The 23,262-nt window shown below is 37.6% G+C and overlaps 1 protein-coding gene across 6 annotated transcripts in view; it reads right to left on the reverse strand.

Moving 5' to 3' along the window:
* VPS13B (vacuolar protein sorting 13 homolog B) overlaps positions 1–23,262 on the reverse strand; it is a 506,220-nt gene that overhangs the window by 213,858 nt on the left and 269,100 nt on the right. For all 6 annotated transcript variants that reach the window (XM_068395717.1, XM_068395718.1, XM_068395719.1 and 3 more), the window contains 3 exons: positions 18,990–19,196; positions 2,581–2,752; positions 1,435–1,549 (listed from right to left, as the gene is read on the reverse strand). In XM_068395717.1, coding sequence (XP_068251818.1) covers positions 1,435–1,549; positions 2,581–2,752; positions 18,990–19,196 — 494 coding nt within the window. The remainder of the gene's footprint in view (positions 1–1,434; positions 1,550–2,580; positions 2,753–18,989; positions 19,197–23,262) is intronic.

Raw genomic sequence — 23,262 nt, forward strand, 5'->3', positions numbered from 1 at the left:
TTTTAGTCCATAGAGATTTAAAAGATAGAGAAAGGCACTCTGAAGAGATTATGACATATGAGAACCATAACAATTTCGTCAAGTGGAATAAGCTGGTTTGGTTTTTTTTAAAGCCTTTATACAACTTTAGCAAACAAGAACACCCTGAAGTTGAAAACGTTTCTAATGGATCATTAGGGTCCTGGGAGTGAAGTACCTTCTCTCAAGCTTTCCATACAATATATGGACAAAGAAGCTTGTTAAAAGCACCCAGCTGCTGGGATTCCAAAGCATTTTAAAGCATCATGACTTGATTTTAAAAAATAAAGTACAAATTTTGGTTATCAAATATTACAATATGTACAAATAATAAATGCATTTGTAACAGGCAAAAGAACAGGAATTCAAATGTTTGGGTTTTTTTCAGGCAGCTGATCAGAAAAAAAGTCTCAGAAACATTGGTAAATTTGCTAAGTTAACATTACATCTCCTTCCTATTGTACACAGGGAACAATAAGTGTCCAATAAGACCTTGCAGACATTGCCTCCTAAGTCAAAATGATTTGTGCTCCTAAATATTTTAGTCGCTTTCAATGCCAAAAAAAATGTTCTGAAGCTTTTAACTACTTTTTTCTCTCGGGGAGTAACACAACAACTATTCTATTTTCTCTTAATTTCTGTCTCCCATAACAGAATCTGTTGATCTGTAATGGCAAACACTAACCCAGCTGATCAAAGATGACAGAGGCTCTCTCTTATTTTGTCAAAACTAGTGTGTTCATGGCCAATACGAGCTAGAAGGTGGCACATGCAATCTCTCTACAGAACTCTGTGTCTGGGTGCCGAATGAACACAGTCACATTGGGGCAGCAAACTATTCAATCAACAAGACTTGCTAAAGTTGCAAGACATATAGTAGGCCTAACTACCTACCCTAAAAGTACATAACATTGATGACATACTGGTTAACATTAATTACCAAAATTTTACTCGAGCATGTCTGCATGTGCACACACAGATAATCAGCTTAGTTCCCTGCATTACGGTGCTGCTAAGCCATAGCAAAAGAAACAGTTCCATTTTTTAGAAACTTCTTTTTAATATCTAAGAGTATGGTACTATAAATCATTAAATATTGGCACTTTCTAACACATCATGAAGCAATATTTAAGGAATTTCCCATTCAAAAGTTCAGCTACAATAAGTGATTTTAACGGACCAACGGAGCAGTAAGTGTGAAAAAACACTCTCCTGATTTGTAATGATTTCTATGTATTTCTTTGGAATCAGATACAATTCTGAGAAAATGTAATTCTGATTTTTATCACTTAAAAGGTTAAAATACTTTCACTGAAATTGAACAATGACCTTGAATTCAAGTTAAGAATTAAGAAAAAAAACACCTGCCTCCTTCTTTCAGTCTGAAACTGAAGCAGAATAACTCCCAGGAATTACCTGTTTCTGTAATGGTCAATATTGAAGCTTTCTATTTTACATTTGATTTTGGTATAGACATCCTGCATATCCACTGAGGCACTAAGATCTTCTAGTTCACTGACAACACAAACTTCTGCAATAGTAAAAAAAAAAAATTATTACTTATTAATCTGAAACTTGTAATTTTTTAAGCAAGAAATATGTCTGAGACACTACATTTCGTAAATAGGATGATACTACGTCTACTCGGAGTCTTTTCATAAAGCACTTTTTGATTCAAGTGTCACATAGAGAGGAACCAGAAAAAATCCTGGAATACAAACCTTTTAATACAAATGTTTAGAGAGACTTATATATGGGGTTTTTAGTGAAGGTGTTCACAGTATAATTTCTGCAAAAAAATGTAAAAAAATATTTGCCAAGATACTTACTCTAACAATACTTCACATTTCCTTCTCTCATGTAATCAGTTTTTTAAAATCAAAGGTTGGAGTACATCTCCCTGAAAATCAGCTTTAATCATTAGTCTCCTTATTTTTTCACATTTCTGTGAGTAACAATGTTAACTGCTAAGCAGCAGTGTTTCCTAACCAAAGAAAATATTCTAAGTCCTGCAGTACATTTATAGAATCCAAGTTCCTTTCAAACAATTACTATCTGGATGATAATCCAACTTTAACCTCAAAGAAAATACTTCTCTTTTCAACAAAGAAGTTGAAACTCCATATTAAGCTTCCTATGGCTTTAAGGTTTATACTATGATGACTACATTAAATTTAAATTTGAAATTATCAATATAAAACTACATGTCTATACACAGACATACACAAAACATACTACTAAATCATATCCAAAAATGAAACATGATTACTGCTAAGGCAATAAATGCAGCACTCTATTAAGTAAAATAACCAACTTATTTCCAGCTTAATATAATCACCCTTCCACATGGAGAGGCAAGTTATGCCAAAGAACAACACTGAATTCTGATTACATGCACTAACCTAACTACAGCTTGTCGCTCTAGTTTAAAATACATATCCAGCCCATTCTTTCTGCATTACAGTGTTTAATATTGTCCATAAATGCTCTGAATAGCTAACACTGCTGTAAAATAATGTATGGAATTTAAAATACTGTGTCAGGGGAAAAAATGCTGAATACCTGTGCCATTATTTCTAGGATCAGGAGCAAACAATTTTATAGTAATTTTTGGCAACATCCACTGCATCCATAGGCTAACACGTCCACTTGAGACTCCAATATTACTTGTTGTTTGTTCCAATGTAATGGAGTCTGAGAATGGAGAATCATCACCACCCTGAAGAGAATCACCCTATGAAAGAGAGGTAACAGCTGAGGAAAAAAAAGTATTTCTTTTCAACACTCCTCTTTTTTCTTCTGTGTAGGCTGAGGTAGATGCTCAAACTATATAAATACAGACTCACAGTGTATTTGAATTAAGTCATTTTTTAACATCAGGAAAAACATAAACAAAACATATTCCCCTTTTCTTAGGCAGAAATAATAGACTTTGGCAGAGATTATATGGTAAAACTGTAAGGTTCCATGACTTAGTTCCACTTGGTGTAGTGAGCTTTCCTCATTAACTACACTAATGAAATACTACCATCAATGAAAAAACACAGGCTGATAGGAATATTCTGAGATGCAATGGGAAAGGGGATAAGCAGGCTTGTGCATATCGGAAAGGGAAAGGAAGAAAGAGTTGTTGGAGGGCCCAGTATAGCCATAACACTTCTATACTACATACACACGGGTTTTGGGTTGGTTTTTTTTTCCTTCTTCTATGTGCTTCCCTTTAAGTGCTTAAGAAAATAATTTCACAAAATAACAGCTTTTTGTAAGAATTGGAAATGTTTTTGTTGCCACTTTTAAAATATTTCTATTGTTTAAAAAAGGTGATTGTCACTTGTGATATTCTTAAATATATATGTTGACAAATGAGCTTGTAGAAGCTTCTGTGCCATTGATAATCTCCGTTCATTCCCCAAAACGTTAACAGCTCAACAAAGAAGACACAAAGGTTACAGTTTTCAGGAAAAGAACACGACAAGTGAAAACTATACTGAAAATTCTGTTACGAGGGCTTATCAGAACCCTGCAGACATGTTCTGATAATTCTTGATGGCACAACTGAAATATTTACCAGTCACAGGACTTCATCCTGCTCCTTTGCTGGCACTTACTGCCTCCAAATAGGAAAAGAAAGATGCAAACATATAACTGCTCATCAGCTCCTAGTGTTTATAGCCTATTAAACTGAATGCAATGGACAAATAAGGCACTAATGTCAACCAGAGGCCACTAAAAATCCACCAGCATCTTCACTTGCAACTCTACCAAGTGTTGCAGGTTTTCTTCATTATTCAAGCACAAAAGAAAGGAACAGGGTATTATCACTTTGATCCATTAAGACAAAGTTGTTTCTAAGATTTACAGACCAATAAACACCCAAAGTCTTAACTTTCATTGAAGGTTTGGGGGATTAGGAATTGTAAATTATGGTGAACAACATGTTTGGGAATTTTGAGACTTAGATATTTAATGATTAACTGAGATGATTTCTATAGAAGACACCCTGACAGCAGACCTACATAGAAAGCATCACAGTTTGCCTGAATCCATTTTAACCTGTCAGGCAAGAAATGACAATGCACTCACTTCAGCTTCAGATGTCCCAGAAAAACACTTTCAGTAACAAAACTTAAAAATCTGACAGTACTTGACTCATTCTGCAGGCCAAGACTGGAGAATGCGAGTATGGAAATTCTGTTAGCAATCTATTTTCTAGATGGGTAGAACTTATCTCAAAGCAAATTTCATAGCTCATGTGGAAGCATTTATGTTGATAAATCACATTCTCAGTCAACTCAGGCCTACAGTTTAATTACAGGATTTCTATCATGTATATATGTTCTTTTATCACCAACCTAACCGTAAGAGAAGACAAGAAGGTAGGTCAAAATCTCACAGAATTTTGCACACAGTCCATTATGACCTTGGGGTATCTGATATATGCCAAATGGAGTAGCTGACATCATGCTTTTAGAATTTATTGCATAATGAAGAATATGATTAGCTTTACCTCTTTCTTTTTCAGAGAAACACCAAAACACAGCTTCTGCTTCATGCATTCAGCTCTGTGTCACTCAAATTAACGTTTACGAATTTTTTTTTTTGTTGTTCCAGCAAAACTCTTAGAAGACACAGAGAGAAACAGCGAAGGTACTTTAACTGTGTGCAGTAACTTTTACCCTTGAAAAACTCAGTGATACCTACACAATTGGTAGGAAACCATCTATGTTGTCAATAGCTGACAAAGAGAACTTACCGCTCCAGATACTCATTCATATGAGGAAGGGAGAGCTTGTGCAACTAACATATGCTACTGGAAAATGATACCTAAACACGAGACTATAATATCTGGACTAGTTCAACAGATGTAATATGACGTGTTGAAATGAAAATTAAGATTCAATTCACCTTCAGTTATCTGTGGTGATGGTGGATTTGCATTAATCAAAATTCTTGAAAAAATACAGATATATTGCTATTTATTTTTATATTTATTATAGAAGGCATTATTGCTTACAGCTCCGAAGAGACTACCTGTAGAGTCAGAGGTGACTACCTTTTGAAAAACTGTTAGACTCCAGAGGTGCAAAAAGATAGCTGCTATTAATATGAGGTTTCTTAGTGAAGTATATACACTTTTCCATCTCCTCATCTCACTTTTGAAAGCAAATGAAAAGAACAGGCCATAGCTCAAGACAAACTTTCAGGCTAAATACTGATGGAGGGTGATGCTCCATACGCTATATATGCATTGCAATATTCATTCGATGCTGAAATTACACAATTCAGAAAGAAAAGAAAGAGAAAATCCTGCTCTCATCAATTAAGTTTTAGTAAAAATCAGTGGTATTTCCATAACATTATATATAATTATAAACTTGTGCAATTTTTTAAAATATCATCATTGCTAGATTTAGAAACAAACTGCAACATGTGTTTTATGGACTGCGAAAATATATTTTGCTTTATGAAATGTCATTCAAATGACGGCGGGCTTTTGCTCTTCAGATACCATTTGTGAAGAGGAAAACAAAGAAAAACGAGTCCAGTTCTAACTTTACCATGGTTCAAGACTATTAATCTATCCAATGGTGCATTTTCATTATGAATGTAACCAGCTAGTACAAGATACAGGTATGTGTAAAACTGTCTATGTACAAATCTGTGTTGACTGTATTAAAGAAATCTGTTAAAAAAAAAAAAAGGCATCACAGAAAAAAGATATCCTGTCAGTTACTTGAATTTAAGCTGCTGTTCCTAAAAATTACGTAGTTCAACTTTGTAAATCTCTAGGATTAGAGATTAGTGCTATTATTACTAATCATCAGTGGCTGGTGAACAGCAAATTACAAAATGCCTGTTTTTTGCAAAAGAGTTCATGATGAAGGAAACATTCTCTAAGAGAAGTGTTTCATTAGTGTACAGAAAGCAAGTGCTGTTAGAATTGAGAAGATTTCCTTAAATATTAGTCATAATGTGTCTAGGAACCATGGATATGGCATTAGGTGACAGTGTACAAGTCAGACTAAAAAAAAAAGATATTACTCATTGGATTTGTGAGTGCCATGTAGGAATGAGATGGCAAAGCATGAAAGAAAGACAATGAAGAGTTTTAACCCATAGGAAAAACAAGTAGCTTACCTTCAAGAAAACTAACAAAAGAGTAAGAAAATCATGTAATATTGACAGTACTAACTTCTGAACAGGTGTAATCTATACTAGCATCTTAAATATAAAAAGGCAAACAGGGTAATGAAAATAAATTGGAATGCATGTTATATATTCATTGTCCCATGATGGGTTTTGTCTGTGATGCCTTTATTCTACATAAATCTAGATGTCTGCTATAAAATGCTTGATCACTTATTAATGGTCAGATTGAGAGACAGAAAGAAAATAAATGAATGAATGAACAACACAGAGCTGGAGGCACCAAAGACCTGCAGAAACAAACTGAAGAAAACTAACACCTATGTCTTGGTCTAAATCAAGTTCTTGCTCTCTAAAAAAAAAAAGCCGTACTTGGAGGTCTATCAATTAAATGTGTGGTCCTCATGGAGTCCATAAAGGCAGAAGTGCAATTAGCCCAGAAACTAAGATAAGAGGAACACTGCTCTCTCTATATATAGAGACAAACATACAGACTGGTCTGAAGTAGCTGGACAAGTACCAGAAAGGTATGAGCAAGATTAATCAGAAAAAGAGAAAGAACACTTGTCTGTATATGTATATATTTATTTGCACGTGTGGTGGAAGGAGCAGGGAGCTATAATAATGCAGGTTATGGAAATTAATTTGGGCGATAAGATTCCGAATGTACTTACAGAAGACAAGTTACAGAAACAAGGGATGATGAGTCCAATGGTGAGAGAGCTGGTAATAGAGCATAGAAGAGAACAAGCAGACAACCAGAGTTAAAGGAGAAGATTCATCTGGTTCCCTTCAAACAGACCTCCCAGAGGGAAACTTCCCTATACCATTTTATCCACCCATTTTTATAACACCTTCTCTCTTTTAGAATCCTTTCTTCCCTGAAAGGTTCTTAACCGTCACCAAGTCGTCAGTGCGTTTAAATCAGTAATAACTAACTTATAAATGAAATGGGAGAAAGGACCTACTCAAGGCTAACTTTTTTTTTTTTTTTAATTCAGCCACACACTATGCCTTCTCTCCCTTCCTGCTTCCTTCCCTGTCCTTTCTCTTTTGAGCATTTCTTCTCCATTGTGTCCTCATTGAGCAAACTTCCTTACACAAACCCACCTGTAATTCCTCTCCAAGTCATGGACTCAACATGACCTCTAAAAACAAATGCTTCTAGAATTTGTTTACTCTTCCTTCTTCCGTTTTTCTCTTACATTGTCTACAAATTTAGATTCTTAATGTAGCAGGGCCTGTCTCCTGCTATGTATCTAATAATATTTAATGTCTACCACAGTAGGACATCTAATTGGAGAAATCTCAGATAGCTCATTTCACTAAGATGCATCCAACTCAGTAAGTGTGGCACAGTGGACATATGGCACCCAATAAGATGAAAAAGTAAAGGGGTGGTAGAACCTGCCAAATAACATGTTCAGGGCAGAGGTTAACTCCCTTCTGCCAAACTGTGACTCATGTTTCCTATTTGCTTCCCCAGCAAAATCCTTCCTGCCTCTTGCCAGACCTTTTTGTCCAAAGACTCGTATCTCTGAGTACTGTTTACTAACCATGCCTTTACAAGACACTTCCTACTGCCTTCACAAAGAACTTTACTCTCTCCAGTGCCACCTAATTGTCCTACAAGGCAGCACTGAGAGCAACATGGAAATAGATATCTTTTCAGCACTGTAAGCAAAACTCAGTTTTGAAATTGAGAATGAAAATTGAGAAACAGCCTTGGAGAGTGTCAGGCCTGGAAGTCACCCAGCATCTCAAAGGATGAAGGTAGAGCAGCCACTTCTCCAGTGCTACCCCATGTTAGTCCTTACTGCTTCTCCTGAAATGGCAGGCTCCATTGATAGGACAGTGGCATAAGCCAGGAGGCAACAACCACCCAGCCATTTTGCCATCCTTTGACTATCCCTGTCCACCCTCTTCAAACACTAGCTTGCCTCCCCTCAAACTATCTACTCTGCCTACTTGTAAAGCTATAAAAAGCAGAAGCAAAAATGCATCCTTCCAGAGCTGTAAAGACAATACTTTGAGAATCCTGCCTCCCTTTTTAATGAGTCTTTATTTGCAAAGTCCTCGTTCTGACATCAGAGAAGCCTCATCCTATTTCATGACTTGCAATTTCATGCCATCAACATGGCATCAGTTTTGAGCCTTTCAATTCTGCCAAGGAATTCCTTCCTCCTTCTTGTTTCTTTGTGTAACTCATCCAAATGGTTCTTTGACATTCTGCCTTCCAATAACTTCCCACACCTTCATAATTTGTCTTTGAATGATACCCCTAGAAGATGATGCTTCTGTGTTGGAGTTTCATTGTGTCTGGGATGACTGTTCTCATCAAGCCTCACATGCTTCAGAAACGTTGGAGTCAAGGGTACTTTGGAAAATAGGGATCCCTGCAGCAGGGCAGCTCTGAAGGATGGAGCCAGCCAAGGACAATATCCCTTAGCTGAGATCCTCAGATGGATTTCACAGGGTATCAAGAAGTAGTAGCCAATTAAAGGTGAAGGAAAGAGAGAAATAATACTTATTTAAACCTGAGAATATGTTTATTTACAGTTCAAGTCAAAGTTCAAGCCAATGTTGACATTCTGTGGACTGATTTGCTGCTCTCTATTCTTTTCATTCTATAAAATCATAGAATTATAGAATGGTTTCGGTTGGAAAGGACCTTAAAGATCATCTAGTTCCAACCCCCCTGCCACAGGCAGGGACACCTTTCCACTAGACCTCCCTTTCCAGGGAGAGGGCATACACACCTTCTCTGGGCAACCTGTTCCAGTGTCTCACTACCCTCACAGTAAATAATTTCTTCCTAATAACTAATCTAAATCTACCCTCTTTCAGTCTAAAACCGTTCCCCCTCATCCTGTCACTACTTGCCCTTGTAAAAAGCCTCTCTCCCGCTTTCCTGTTGGAGCCTTTTCCAAGTTCTTTTTGTAGTGTAGGCACACTTCATTTGCCAAACTGTAACTTACAAACTGTGATGAAGGGAGTGGGAATGAAAGACAGTCTCCTTCTTGCCCGCCATACGCACCCTCACTCTCCCATGGTGCAGTTCCAAAATGCTTTTTGTATGAAAGTCAACTTGGTTCTAAAACTTTGGCAGGTCTCTACATTTCTGATAGTTAAAAAAAGAAGAAAACAATAGTAAATTAAGCTTAAAGGGGTACAGTTAACAGCAAATATGTACAGGCACCACCGTAAGTTTTGAATTTTATAATTGGTTTCTTTTATTTTCATGATTTAATGTGTTCAGATGTTTCATGCATTTTTTTAACTTTTTTTTCCAGAGAGTTGATTTTTGTTTAGTGGTTTGAGCATACAGATAACTTTGTTCTGTAGAAAACGAAGGCTATCATTTTCCCACACTCTTCTTTAAGCTTATTTTTGTGAAGATATTAAATGATGTACTATGCTTCTCAGAGAATCAGCCAGTTGGTCATTTTGGCACAAGGTTACTTCTAACAGTATTTCTGAGATTCTTGAAGAACTGCATTTATCTAGCATAACCCCAGACATATATAAAAACCAAAGTAACCCAGGAATGTGCAATCAAATTTAAAAGCAGTTAACCCTGAATTTTTGGGAATGTAGCCCCTACCAACTTCCAAGCCTATTGTATCTATGAAGTTTAAAAAAAAAAACCAGAGTTACAGGTACAGGCCCAGATGTATCATTAGAAACTGCTTCATCCTTTTCTAAATATATAATAGAATAGGCTGTATACCTGATATGCTATAACCAAAAAATACACAGGTGAGGAAAAGAGGCCAAGGTGCTTGCAGTTTCTGTTATTAGTGCTGGAGCTAAGCATTCGCTGGCATCACTCCAATATTGTTTGTGCTTATGCTTGTCTGATTTGCAGATGTTATTCACACTTTAATTTCTGTAGCATGTGAGGTGGCTTTATTAAATCCTATTCAAATTATGTAGCACACAATTGCGTAGCTGGAGAACAAAAGTTCATTTAGTCCACTCACAAGCGAGGCCTACACATGCATGTGTTTCTGGAAGTGAATTTGAAAACCAGTCCTTGAATTTCTAGGAGTCATATGGAGGCTGTCAATGTAAAACAATGCTCTCGGAAATAAAGGAATTGTGAACCTCTGGACACAGCCAGAGGCACAGTAAACTGGGAGTCAGACACCTGAACCTGCAATTGCCAGGGATTTGGAACTTGTTATACCACAAGGCCTGCAAGTCCTAACCAGGGCCTCCAGTCACTTATGCTTAGCTTTGCTCTGCAGTTCTGTACTGGGGTTACTGCATTCTCACCCTGTATTCCAGGTCACTTGTGTGTACTACTGCTTGGACTAACTAGCTTGACTAGTAAAGTCAAGTAAAGACTAGTAAAGCTAAAACTGCATTAAGCTGAGGCTTTCAGTGATAACCTTTTGTGTTTGCAGCTATGCCAGCTGCAGAGCTTATCACCAGACATCCCCAGCTGCTCAACACCACGTCCCTGTCAGAGGTTACTGGGTTACTGGCTCTGCCCATCCCTTACTTCAACAGTTCAATGTGAACATACTATCTAAATTTTTTCTGCCATTCAAACATATGTAAACAATTGAATTGGCCCATTCTCTTTCTCAGTGGCAGAAGCACTGCAGATGCTTCTCTGAAGGCAGATGTTGCTACATGGCTATCCTTTGGGAGGTGAAAAATTAAGAGATCGCATTTCTTCTCAGCCTTCTGTTCATGGTACTGTAACCAGAACCATTGGGCAGAGTCACAGGGCCTGAAAAACTGATGGTCTGCAGTAGCTGACGTCTGTTTTTTTTTTTTTTAAAGAAGCTAAACTTCTTAGAAACTTTTTGCTGTGAAAAACTAAGAAATTGAAGTGAGAAGAGAGGCTGTGCTCTTGTTTCTCATGCAGTTTCAATTTTCATTTTGGATTTTCAGCACCCAGCATGGTATTGTGAAATATGTTCATGCATTAATTTTCTGCTCTGTTTCCAGATCTACAGAAAAATCAAGCCAGAGTCAGAAACCCTGAACTATTTTCCCACAACTTCTCATGCCAAGTCCTAAAATATACAATTTAATTCTTTCACCAATTGTTGCAAATTGACCAATATACTGAGTTTATTTTCTTAGCAGAATTTATCTTTGTTCATCAGGAAGATCCAAACATATGAGGCCTTCATCCTTGGCCTGCCTAAAGCTCAGGGATGATCACAGTTTGGCCACACTAATGCTATGCCTTATCAAAATAACTTCTGCGTTCTTGCTCAAACACTGAGTTTCCCCAAGGACTAAACACTTCTACCACTGTTTGTACTTAAGTAAACAGTAACAAGTGCCCTGTTGTAGTCTGTACTACCTTTGCTTTTGCTGTTCCAAAGGCAGGATAGTAAAAATGATTAACTGTTTCAGTCCTCCAGTACTTAAGCCTCTCACTCATGTTTCCCTGTCTTACCACCACCCAGACTAAAATTCAGTAAGCTAGGTAGCTTTATCCACATCGGACTGCAGTGCTCGCTATCAACTTGTCAGCATGAAAAGAATTACACGCAGCTTAAAATATAAATCATCCTCAGATCACATAAACAAATTACTTCTTTTGCTGTCTAATATAAACAGTTGTGAGAGTTTGCTTTCCTCCAATTCATTTATAGCAAGTCCGCTGCAGTTGAAAGAAGCTTTAAAAATAATAATTTGTCTCCCACAGAACAACACATTAACTGTAAAATCTCTAAACTTAAAAAACCCATACCTATTGCAGTGAAGTATTTTTGTTTGACAGACTTAAAGATTTCAAGATTTAAAAATATAGGAACATATAAACAAAATACAGACTGACAAAACACAAACTGCTGGAAAATCTCCCTTAGTCAAACCTCTAGAAATACATATTATTGTTTAATTACTCCATATACTTCATTGCTGCTTATCAGCAATAATGACTATAAAATGTATAGCTGCAAGGTGAAACTGTGGCTGATGCACTTGATTTTTATATATTACCTCCTGTATTTCTTTCATTAAAAACATTACTGTTACAATAGTCTGAAAACAAGTTATAATTTACAAATATAGGATGGTATTTTCCAAATCAAACAACATGGACCTAGATTTGCTCCCACTGACTTCTTTGCGAGTAACATTAGGCCAATATTAAATACCTTCAAATTTCTACAGACCAAAATACTCATCTATAAGTAATCAATACTAGCGTTGTAGAGAATGTAAAGACATTAAGTACACAGTATTTAAAGAGATTAAAATAAAAGTATTTTTCTATTTCTCCGAGTATTCACAAGTTGTTTTCAGACCTGCCAGTATCAAGACAGCAATCAAGCAAAGTTTTGTTGGTGTTACATCTCCTGTTCAGTGAGTGCCTGCACTATAACTGCCTCATCTGCTTTTATTGCTCCCTTGATAGAATTCAGACTCTGGGAAGGGAAAGGAGTGGTCTAGTTCCAACCAGCAGCAAAACCACAGACAGGGATAAATCAGACCCAGGAAAATGGCGGAATGCTGCTCCAATCTTCTCAGCTGCCTCCACTTCCCTTTCCTCTTTACCGTTCACTGAAAGCATGCCTTTTTCAGTCATCCTCCGCTTCCACAAAGTATCACTCTCAGTTGGTTAACTTAACCTCAGACATCCCAGCTCCTACAGTCACCATTTCTGTGAGGTATTCCTGTCTCCAAACACCTTCAATCCCTCCCCGTGGCTCCGATTTTCTATGCCAGTGTCTGAAGAGTACTTGAAGAATACCATGACATATGAAGTTGACAAGCATTAGGTTTCTCTGACATCCCCTGCGTCGCTTCTACGCTTTCTGAAATTAAAATTACTTCTTCAGTAGGTACCTAGAAAAATATTCAGCCCTCAACTGTACTTTGGTGCAAAACAATGCAACTGGGTTTTAAGGTACTTGTTTGGATTTCATCAGTTAGGCTCTTGTGAACAAACAGGGTCTCCAGACAAAAAGTCTTATGCCTAAGATAGATGTTGTATACAACGATCCATACTTGGATAGACTGTAGAGGACTATGTCTTCACCCAGAAGAAAAACTTGGCCTGATTGAAAATCGTACGGTGTAACAACTGACATCTGTAGCCCATTAGGCAATCTGACAGGTAGAACTAGCTGCTGTACTTCACAGGAGACAAAAAATTAAAATCTGTCTACATTTCTTGTCTACAAGTCCTGTCAACTTACTTTGCCTGCTTTTGGGGCAGAGGAATAGCTGTGTAGCTCTCTGTACAGATGCCACTCAGATGCACCCCTGCATCTATAATGGCATTCTGTGCATATATGAACATACTAAGGTTATCTTTCTTCAAATAAATTCTGTATTATATGGACTATAACTGATGCACTTAGACTGAAGTAGTTCAAAGTAGCAGCTGGATACAACAGAAGTTACCAGATTCTCTCTCTCATCTTCACATCCTACCCTCTTCAAATAAAGGAGAAGCACAATTTCATGATCACACTATCTACAGCTAAGTATGGTGATAGTAATTAAGTTAGCAAAAGGAAACAGGGAAACTAAGTGCGTAACTATTCTCAAAGGATAAACAGCCTTCACTGGTGAAAAAGAATGAGGGAGAACAATCCTTAGCTTAGTTTTCAATACATATATTTTTAAATTCTCAACAATTCTTACCTCAAAGAACAGGAAAGCAATCATGTCATTATAAGGAAAACCTAGCTTGTGGTTTGATAATAGGAAATATGTTTAGTAAGTTCGGAGACAGCCACCAGCTGCAAAAGAGTGTTACAGAGATACTGCCAACCATCATGTTGCAAATTATTTAATTTATATTCTCTAAAATAGTCTATTAGAAACATGAGAAGAAAACACGGTTCCTTTTACTAGTTCTTGCTGGTTGAGCAAGTGTGATTCTCCTACCTCTTTCCCTTTCCCATGCCCAAAGGTACTACACAACTCATAGACATCAGGACTGTGAATAGTCTCAGGAACAATGTTCTTAACTACTTCACACATGATGATTTGCAAAAGTTCATTGTATAGCTTCAAAACACTTTAAGATTTATTTTTACTGATGGCCACCAAAGGTTAAAAAGAAAAAAAATTCAGGTAAAGTGATGACTACATTGATTTAAAATGGTGGTAGAGTGCTTCAGATAATTTTCCCTATGGCTTAATAAAAATCTATTTGAAAAATGTTACTTTGTTTACACCATCTAGAATGTATTAACTTAGTCATGCTCCTGGGTGATTCACCTCACTCCAAGTGGTAGCTTGACATAAAATTAGTCCTAAGAGTGAAGGGATAATAGGTTTTTTGAGGTTTGTTTTGTTTTAAACCTCAGGTTTTAAATACAAGAAAGCACTAGGTCAAGACAACCTCTGATGCTACATCCCATAACAACCAAAACATTTAGAAGAATCCTCCACTGGCTATCCATTCTTTTTCACATTACAGTACCACTAACTTCTCTCTTCAAGTTATCTTCAAGTGATCTTCAAGTATAAACATTGACTCACAAATTCATAAAAATGATAGTACCCACAAACTCAAATGCAGCATTTTTGTAGCTACTAGTCTTATAGGAATCTAAACTCTGCTTGACTTCCCATGACAAAGATGCTCTCCAAGTCTTTTTTTTCAACTACCGTAACTCAAAACCTTCGCCTTTGTCTCTTTTTTTTTTTACTGTTAATTAAAGCCCTTGTACATCCTACATACTGTTTTGATTTTAATCACCTCAATACACCTAATCTTCCCACCTAGTTAATCAGAAATGGAATACAATTTTCCTCAGCTGCTGAGCCAAAAATATTACCCTCCTACTTGAATAACTCCGTGAATCTTTTATGAACAATATAAAAATTAGCCTTCTAATTCCCATTTTCAACTTCTGACAAAGAACTTCTTACAATCTCAAATATCTGGCCATGTATTACGTTCTCCCACCTCACTGTCCCCATTAAACAAATGGCACCTGCCTCAGTATCCACTTCTGTCTGTGGACTTATATACCTTGTGCTGGCTCTTTCTTCTGGACCGCCTTCCTATGCCAGCCACAGACAGAACACATTGGGCTGAGAGCTCTGAATGGAGATGATGGACAGGAGCTCAATTCCTCAGTCTTTCACTCATCTGAACTACGGCTTCATGCAAACATTTTCTCCTGTTTCTACTGTTCTTTCCTCATCCATATCTTTAATAATATCCTGAGAGCATGGTCTATTTTTTAATTTATTTATCCAGTATAAGCACAATGATAAATTTCCTTTCAAAGCCATTTCCAAATCTCAGTTGTGAAGTGCTATGTCAACTCTAAGTCCCCTATTGTGAAAAAAAAACAGTATTAATGCCATGTGTTTTAACAGAACTTTCTATTCTAACAGAAGTGAAATTATGGTCTTAGCTTCAGAGTGCAAAAGACTGAACACAAATTCTAACATTGTCCTTTGTTGGCTAATTCACCAAACTTCATTTAGATCAGGAGAAAATTTATTTAGCTAGTGCATAACATTTGTTAGAATAGGAAGAAAATTAAATAAATGATGAACAACATTTTGCAAAGGGGTAGGATATGAACACTGAACTTGGATCCATGTTACCAAAATAATCTTGGTAACATATGGATTAAAACAATTACTGAATCAGTTTCAAGTAATGCTCCAAGTACAGCATGTACTCCAAATACTGCTGTCTATATAGAAGGTCAAAACCAAATTGTTATTTATAAAGCTAGTGGTTTCCGATTTTAATGAGAAAGGGATTTGATTTAAGTAGGTGGAAAAATACTACTTTTGTGACCATATACTATCATTGCTTACCTTCAATTCTGTATCCATGGCAAAATTTTTCACAATTGACATCACACACACATGGAAATACACCAAAACCAATGCTATTCAAATAATCTAGAAACATTTAGTGAAACAACTTAAGAACTGAAACTCTAGCTCAAACACCTTTTCATGACAGTTACCTCTGTGTGTGTGTGATGCATATAAAAAGTAAGCAATAGCAATCCCCGTTTCATTTTCTCCAAACCCAGGAATTAATATAAACCATACATAGGATTAAAGCGATGCTGGCCAAATTTTGTTGAATATGTAATTGCACTCAGCATTCAAACTGCTGTGTATTTGCCTGTGCTCCAGAACTGTTCTACGAGGTGCCCCCAAAATTGCTGTTTATCTCAAGAATGAAACCCAATCTCTCAGAACAGTCTACCCGCATTCTAATAGCTTTATGTTAAGAATGAAGCATTGCATACGTATGATATACCGTTGGTATACCTTCGACTCATCTTAAGCATTTTTGGCTCTCTCCTGGAGCACAACAAGGCTAACTCATTATTCTAACTAGTAAGCCTGACAGAAGCACTACGAAAACCACAAACACTAGGCCTATTCAGTTGCACAGAACCCTATGACCACCCATTCTACTATATATCAGCTACCTGGTGACTCATAGCTAATGATACTCATGGATGAAGTTTAATACTGTATTCATATGAACCACATCAAGTTCAACAAGACCAAGTGCAAGGTCTTGCACATGGGTCGGGGCAACCCCAAGCATAAATACAGGCTGGGTGGAGGATGGATTGAGAGCAGCGCTGAGGAGAAGGACTTGGGAGTGTTGGTCGATGAGAAGCTCAACATGAGCCAGCAATGTGTGCTTGCAGCCCAGAAGGCCAACCGTATCCTGGGCTGCATCAAAAAAAGTGTGGCCAGCAGGTTGAGAGAGGTGATTCTGCCCCTTTACTCCACTCTCATGAGACCTCACCTGGAGTACTGCATCCAGCTCTGGGGCCCCCAACATAAGAAGGACATGGAGCTGTTGGAGTAAGTCCAGAGGAGGGCTACGAAGATAATCAAAGGGCTGGAGCACCTCTCCTATGAAGAGCGGCTGAGAGAGTTGGGGTTGTTCAGCCTAGAGAAGAGAAGGCTCCAGGGAGACCTCATAGCAGCCTTCCAGTGCCTGAAGGGGGCTTACAGGAAAGCGGGAGAGGGACTTTTTACAAGGGCATGTAGTGATAGGACGAGGGGTAACGGTTATAAACTGAAAGAGGGTAGATTTAGATATTACAGAATCACAGAATCACAGAATGTTAGGGATTGGAAGGGACCTCGAAAGATCATCTAGTCCAATCCCCCTGCCGGAGCAGGATTGCCTAGACCATATCACACAGGAACGCGTCCAGGCGGGTTTTGAATGTCTCCAGAGAAGGAGACTCCACAACCTCTCTGGGCAGCCTGTTCCAGTGTTCAGTTACCCTCACCGTAAAGAAGTTTTTTCTCATATTTATGTGGAACCTCCTGTGTTCCAGCTTGCACCCATTGCCCCTTGTCCTGTCAAGGGATGTCACTGAGAAGAGCCTGGCTCCATCCTCATGACACTTGCCCTTTACATATTTATAAACATTAATGAGGTCACCCCTCAGTCTCCTCTTCTCTAAGCTAAAGAGACCCAACTCCCTCAGCCTCTCCTCATAAGGGAGATGTTCCACTCCCTTAATCATCTTCGTGGCTCTGCGCTGGACTCTCTCTAGCAGTTCCCTGTCCTTCTTGAACTGAGGGGTCCAGAACTGGACACAATATTCCAGATGCGGCCTCACCAGGGCAGAGTAGAGGGGGAGGAGAACTTCTCTTGACCTGCTAACCACACCCCTTCTAATACACCCCAGGATGCCATTGTCCTTCTTGACCACAAGGGCACACTGCTGGCTCATGGTCATCCTGCTGTCCACTAGGACCCCCAGGTCCCTTTCCCCTACGCTGCTCTCCAATATTAGGCAGAAATTCTTTACTGTGAGGGTGGTGAGACACTGGAGCAGGTTGCCCAGAGAAGTTGTGGATGCCCCCTCCCTGGCAGTGTTCAAGGCTAGGCTGGATGGGGCTTTGAGCAACCGGGTCTAGTGGAAGGTGTCCCTGCCTGTGGCAGGGGCTTGGAACCAGATGATCTTTAAGGTCCCTTCCAACCCAAACCATTCTATGATTCTATGATAAAAGCCTTCTTTCCTCAGTATGGCAGAGAAGCAGAACTCCTTTCCATGCCTCAAAATAATATTTTAAAGTCTTAGGCACACACAGAGATTAAGATCAGGTACCAGACTGCTCCAGGCAGTGCTGTACATTAAGGAAGCAGAAATACATAAAACCAAGTGGCCAATATTTCTTATATTTGAAGTTGCATACCCAAATCCTCATGCGACTAAGTTACAAAAGCACTCCTGGGACATGGGACAGCTGGGAGAGGTGAAGGAACTGAGCTCCAGAAGTAGTTCAGTGATGGAGGGTAACAATGGCTGGATGGACCTGGGGTGAGCGTACAGCTGGGTGACCTGCAACACCAGCCTTGGGAGCCTTCACTGCCCCTGTAACTCTCCTGGTTGCCAATACAGTCTACACACAGCAACTCTCCACTGACTCAGGCATTGTAGTGAGTGGCTTCAAAATAATAGGCTGACTGCTGAAGGTACTTGGAATGACTAACAAGCAGCACAGGCATCACAGGTACTTCCAAAACACCAGTTACTATTCTAATAATTTAGACTTGAAGAATTCCTTATGCTTCTTGACCTGAAAACCCTAACCAAAATTTTCTGACAAGAGTTAAAATTCATTCACATCAAAGAGAAACAATCCAGACAAATAATAAACATAGGAGCAATACAGCAATTCCTTTTTTTTTTCCCCTCCTTCCTCCTGTTCCACCAAACTAAGTAATGAAGTATTTTTCATTAGTTTATTGGGGCAAAGCTACTTTCCATAGGGACACCACTGCTCTTTCTGATTCTTCTGATTCTTACTTGACTGTGCACCACCACACCTTGTAAGTCAGAACTCACACAACTTTTTTTTCTAAGGAAGTCTACCTCTGTCGTGGTCCCAATGTCAGCAGACGGGCTGTATGTGCTGGTATCTGGTGGAGCGGTACCAACACTACTCTTAACTGGAGAGTTAGGAGGAGCAGGTCCTGTCATGGTTTCAGTACAGACAAAAGACTGATATAAAATTCCTTTCCTCTGAATTTTATTCCAAACTTTACTTGTGATCTCAGCGAGTTCATACAGAAGTTGCACCTAAAAGAAAAAAAAAACACCTTTTTTAAGATGAAGCTTTCCTTAATGAGGTGAAGGAAAATCATCAAAGTCCTCCACTGAGACTTAGAATATAGTAGAATTGAACTTGTCACCATTTGTAACATTGTGATAAGCAACTGCATTGCAATTAAAATAATTAATATCAGTTACAGTATAGTGTTTTTGATAAAAATAACCTGTGCTTTGTCTAAACGTATTGTACGTAGCTCATAAAAACATAACCAATAACATGATCTTGTAAAACTTTTGCTAATATCAATTTTAACAATAAAACAAAGGTAATTTATGGTATATTTCATATGTATAGATAGTCCCTCCAGAAAAAGGCAAAATAAAAACTTTATGAAATATCAACACCACAAAAATTATTCATTCAAATCCTATTAAAATAATGATCCCAGGCAGCATATGAAATTGTTCTATGTTTTACGAAGAATATCCATTATCAAACTCAATAGTCTCCTGGCATATGTCATTCCAATATTCAGAAACACACTGTTTAACTTGCACATTGTTTGACTCAGTTCTAAGATATTTACACAAGTTTTTGTAAATAAGCATTTATCATGGAATTTGTATGACAACATACTGCAATATACTGTATAAAACAAGCTCAGAGAAAACTGCAAACAATATATAAGCAGATCCACAGCTGCATACCATACTCAACTTGCCATTATAAAAAATGGAAATTCTCATATTTATAAGAACTTTAAGCCTCAGGACACATCTACTCTATGAAGCTGGCTCCTTATGTGGGCAGAACAGATGCAGAAAAACACTGCTGTCAATCTACATTTGATACAAAACAGTACTTGATTTTGTGCGTGAGAATGTGTGAGGAAGTCTCAAAGTACATGGTACAGTCCTTTCTTAAGACATGAAGTGCTGGAATTTTATAAAAACCTTCTTAATGCATCTTGGATTTCCTTCTGAAGTTTCAAGGCTTACACTGAGCAGGTCATATGCTCTTTTGACAGAATTTTTCCTTAAAGGACATAAACATCTGAGTACCATTTTTGTCTTCATATACAGAGCAATCTACAGACAAAAAATAACCCTGGCTGCAGCAAAAAGTTCTTTTAGTTATGTTTTAAAATATTTTGTGTCTGTAGCATTCTGATATGCACTGGTAACCTTTAAATTACTAATTACAAATTTCTAAGTTTTCTCAAGTCTTTTCCTTGTAACGCAGGAAGATCAACTAATACTACTCAATCAATCAGATGGACATTATAACATTAACTGGTGTTGACACTTTGCTGGCAAAAAAAGTCTCTAGAAAATTAATAGGATACAGGCACATATCTACTCTGCCCTGGTGAGGCCGCATCTGGAATATTGTGTCCAGTTCTGGGCCCCTCAGTTCAAGAAGGACAGGGAACTGCTAGAGAGAGTCCAGCGCAGAGCCACGAAGATGATTAAGGGGGTGGAACACCTCCCTTATGAGGAGAGGCTGAGGGAGCTGGGTCTCTTTAGCTTAGAGAAGAGGAGACTGAGGGGTGACCTCATTAATGTTTATAAATATGTAAAGGGCAAGTGTCATGAGGATGGAGCCAGGCTCTTCTCAGTGACATCCCTTGACAGGACAAGGGGCAATGGGTGCAAGCTGGAACACAGGAGGTTCCACATAAATATGAGGAAAAACTTCTTTACGGTGAGGGTGACCGAACACTGGAACAGGCTGCCCAGAGAGGTTGTGGAGTCTCCTTCTCTGGAGACATTCAAAACCCGCCTGGACGCGTTCCTGTGTGATATGGTCTAGGCAATCCTGCTCCGGCAGGGGGATTGGACTAGATGATCTTTCAAGGTCCCTTCCAATCCCTAACATTCTGTGATTCTGTGATATCCAAATCATACATGCTTGCAACCTCCCCTCCCTCAAAATATTTTTTGGTCAAGAAACCAAAGGATAATTTAAGCTATACTTGTCTTAATGAAGCAAGGCTTCCAGAAATTTAATTATGCTGCTGTTCATAAAGGCACAAAATAATGAAAAAGAAAGAACTTCTGTGTTTACATACATGCTCATAAACTTGGTAAAGAGGTTTGTTGTTAGCTAATGCAACACTGAAGAGTTTAAATCTTACTGGGGTTGCAACAGTTATAATCATTAAAGCTAATCATTACTTATGTTATCAGGGAGAATTTTTAAGATTGTGCAGGCTAGAATCTTTGCAGCCACTCTGAAACAGTGGCTATTTCAGACAGCACTAGCTATCTCTCCGAACATGGCCAGCAACCAGACAGCCAAGCAGTATGACCCTAATACTCTATCCTGCTCTGAAACCAGAGAAAAACCAAGAAGTTCACCAAGAAAAAGAAGGAACACTTTGATTAGAGGGAGGTATGTTGAAAATCTTTCACAGAGATACGTTAAAAAGTAGAAAATACCAAAAAGTCTCACACCAAAACCTCATTAAAACAAAAAAGAAAGCACATGTCTACATGTAAATGAAATTTTAAAACTTCACATAAAGAGCTGAAGTTATCTTTGATTATTTTTAATACACTTAATTTTATTCCATTTGTTGTTACTCATTAAAATGGAAGGATTTCTACTTCTCTTGAAGGTTGCACTTCAAGTGAGTAGTCAATATTTTGAAAATCCATTTCTGATTATATTACACAAGCTAATATAAGTGTAAGGCCTCTCTCCTTTATAAGTATTTTTGAGCATAACAGTTAATATATAATAATTATTTTAGTACACTCTATTCAAGAGAAGAAAAATGGTATGACAAAAATAGGAATAACTCTGCCAGTACTTGTTAAAAAAGCTTCCCTCTTTCACTGCTTCCACTCCCTCTCCAGCAAAACCACACATAACTCAGTAAGACCCCGCTGTCTACTTGGCAAAATCTGTAAAGTTCAGTATGTTACAGCATTTTATACTTAAAAAATAACACATTACTACAAAATTGAAAACTACAACAAAATGCAATAGCCTGGCAATTTTGCACACTGGAAGTATCTATTGACTTTAAAGGGATACAACCATCAGAACATGGTTTCATATTAAATCATAATAGGCATATAGTAAAATACTATATGCTACCATTTAACAAATTCACTAAGTATCACCTACTCTAAGGCTGTCATCTATAGGCAAAATACAGCCCGTCATTCTAAAGAATCAAATTTCATAGTTACTCTACCGTGAATTTATAACTATCAAATGCTGTTTATGTAACTGTATTTTCCATCTTCTGTTCTTGAACATCTGGTTAAAGAAGACTGGTGTTTTTTTCTTTCCCTTTTGCATAAGTAAAGAAGAAAGGACAAGTAAGGCAGATGCAAGGGAGAAAGGACAGCTCAAGAACTTTCACTAAACTTAAATAATTTGTCCGTACCCTTTTGGTCATTATAATACGTCAGTAAATGAATAACATCATAGTGAACAGGGGCATCCTTTAAGACAAAACTATTTGGTCTGATATTCCACTGTACAACTTCATTTTAACATTTCACTATACTCGTAATATGATTTCCATGGAGCTTACAATTTTATTTTTTTAGTGCAAATATTTTCTTACAGTTTTCAAAACAAATTATTTGACCATACTTTGGTAGGAAAGCTTGAAAATGTTTTATTTACTCCATTTTTCTTTTTAATTTACAACTCAAACTTCAATAAGGCTTCCACTTACAACAATGCCATTCCACTTATAAATTAATACTATTAATGTATTATATATATTAACCATAAGTAATACATTTGGAGAGTTAAAGAAATCAGAGCTGATCAGACAATTTGCTGGAATTTCACTGAGAGTGTACTGATCAAATGTAGGAAACTATTTTGCTACATGAACATCTCAAAATATTTACCAATTCTCTGAATAGCTGCAATATCAAGGGGAATTTTGTACAGTTCCATGAAAATTAATACAGAATAAGGCAGGTTTCCGTAGGCTGTGAAATTATTGCATATGAATTCATTAAACATTATGGAAACACCACAAAGTTGCAAAGTAAAGCTTTCAGAAGTCTTTAAATAGAAAATGTAAAATTGTCAGCAAAATTATAATTTTGTCCTTTCCTA

Source organism: Nyctibius grandis, chromosome 3, assembly GCF_013368605.1.
Source record: "Nyctibius grandis isolate bNycGra1 chromosome 3, bNycGra1.pri, whole genome shotgun sequence".
Taxonomy (NCBI): Eukaryota; Metazoa; Chordata; class Aves; order Nyctibiiformes; family Nyctibiidae; genus Nyctibius; species Nyctibius grandis.